This window comes from Phaseolus vulgaris, chromosome 3 (genome assembly GCF_051622355.1).
Source record: "Phaseolus vulgaris cultivar YP4 chromosome 3, ASM5162235v1, whole genome shotgun sequence".
Classification (NCBI taxonomy): Eukaryota; Viridiplantae; Streptophyta; class Magnoliopsida; order Fabales; family Fabaceae; genus Phaseolus; species Phaseolus vulgaris.
In genome coordinates, this window is record NC_143500.1 from 5,795,795 (window position 1) to 5,797,839 (window position 2,045).

Sequence of the window (2,045 nt, forward strand, 5' to 3'; positions counted from 1 at the left end):
CAAAAAGAAAACATTAAGGTGGGAGAAGAAATTACCATGAATGCATATAAATAACTATTACAAGTATTTTATTCACTCGTTAACTACGAATATCATGATATTTATACTCACCTATATAAGTTATCTATTAACGTTTAATATATATATATATATATATATATATATATATAATTTACATTCTATATAAAGTTCTAAAATCATTTTTTTAATATTTAATTTCAATTTAACAATAATATCTCAGTAAGACTAATAAACTAGTTTGACAAATACAAAATAAGTATTGTAAATAAACTTATTTTAATATACATTTATATACGAATATCAGCTAGAGTCATAATATATTTACCACTCAACAGATTTTTTTTTTTAAATTATAAAATGATGATATTTAAGTATATGTAAAGTAATATTTTAAAGTAAGTACTGTAGAAACATATCTATCTTCTCAAACATAACCGTACCCAATGGTTACTAGCCATGCTCATTTCTACCCGAAACTCCGTGATCCCCACTCAAACAACACTTGTTAACATAGTCAAACTCCACTTTCCCCTTGTGTTCTATTCTACTTTTCAACGCCCTTCACTATAGCAACCACTTTTTCCCTGTGCCAGCAACTTCAACAAGCTTGCGTGAGGAAACTTTTGGGTATGGCTGGATCAAGGAGAATGAAAAGGTTCAAATTTTACGTGGCTTATCCTCCAACCATGTTTTTTTCTGGTGGCAAGACACTCCTTCAGCTCTCTTTTGTGGTGCTTTTGGGTGTCACAGTGGTGCAAATGTGGGTGTGTTGCCACTCATCATGCCAAGTTGGAGCCATTCGTGTGCTCCCATCTAATGCAATGGCCAAAGTGAAATTCAGCCATGGCATTGAGGAGGATGAGAAGGTGAAGGAGGATCTGTTGCAGAAGCACTTCAGTGGAAGCACTTTTGGCCTTATAAGCAATGGAACCCATCACAGATTTCATGAAAACATGAGAAGAGTACCCACTTGCCCAGATCCACTTCACAATTAACGAGTTGTTTCTTCTTTATGTAATTCTGTTTCTATGTGTTTTTACTACTTTCTGTTACATAGTTTTTGGTTTAAGACCATTCTGGTTCCTGGGTCTTTGAATTTTTGTTTTGTAATTTTTCTTTTCTGAGATGTAATAAGAAAAGCAGGGATCATGTCTTTTCATTCGTACCTAGATGTAAGAAGATCCAAGCAATTAGTTTTTCTCTTCTTCACGAAAATTCAGAAAATCATATGACCAGTACTATGCTTCCCTTTCTGTCAATGACAAGAGTTTGATGGCACATCAAAAGGGGTAAAAGATGATCCTCCTTTTCAGTGCACACACTCTACATTGCTGTCTAGGTGATGATGAACCTTTTATTCAATTTGTGAACTCTTTTACCTCTCTTGTTTGGTTCTTATTCACGTTTGCATTTAATTCCCTACAAAATTGAGATACTTTATTTATGTACATATTTATATACCACAGAAAATCAAATGATATATTATGGATATAAAAATAAGTATAATTTCTAAAATATGAAGATGATATACGAATCTATATATTATATAATTATAAAATATAAATTGATAATAAAGATTTATGTGCATAATAAAGATATATTTTTATGGCTGGTTCAAAATGATTTGTTTATTATTTTTATAATCATAATAAAAATTTATACAAAAGATATGAGTTTTTAGAAAATTAATATATTTCTTCTTTTTAAAATTGGGTTAAAATCGTGCTAAAATTGTCAGAAATCCAACAAATATTTTTTTGAATTGGACACTTCATCAATACGTGTCCTATAAGTGTCGATGTCCGATACATGTGTTCGACACGGACACGCTGATTAAGAGGAGTATCCGAACCTCTAGATTAATATTAGTTCAACTTCGAGTTATTTGAAATAATATTATTAAAGTTAATTATTATATCTTAGATAGTGTCAATTTTAAAACGAATTTCATCATAATTTTGTCTTTAAAAAAGTTTTATATATTTTTTTTATTTTATTATTTTTTATTTTCATAATGTCTTTCA

The 2,045-nt window shown here is 29.9% G+C and overlaps 1 protein-coding gene across 1 annotated transcript; it reads left to right on the forward strand.

Annotated features, from left to right (window-relative positions):
- The first annotated feature begins 650 nt into the window (after positions 1-650).
- LOC137808833 (CLAVATA3/ESR (CLE)-related protein 43) lies at positions 651-1,016 on the forward strand. The gene has a single exon (XM_068610113.1). It carries the CDS (start codon positions 651-653, stop codon positions 1,014-1,016), a length of 366 nt encoding a protein of 121 aa, XP_068466214.1.
- Positions 1,017-2,045: the final 1,029 nt, after the last annotated feature.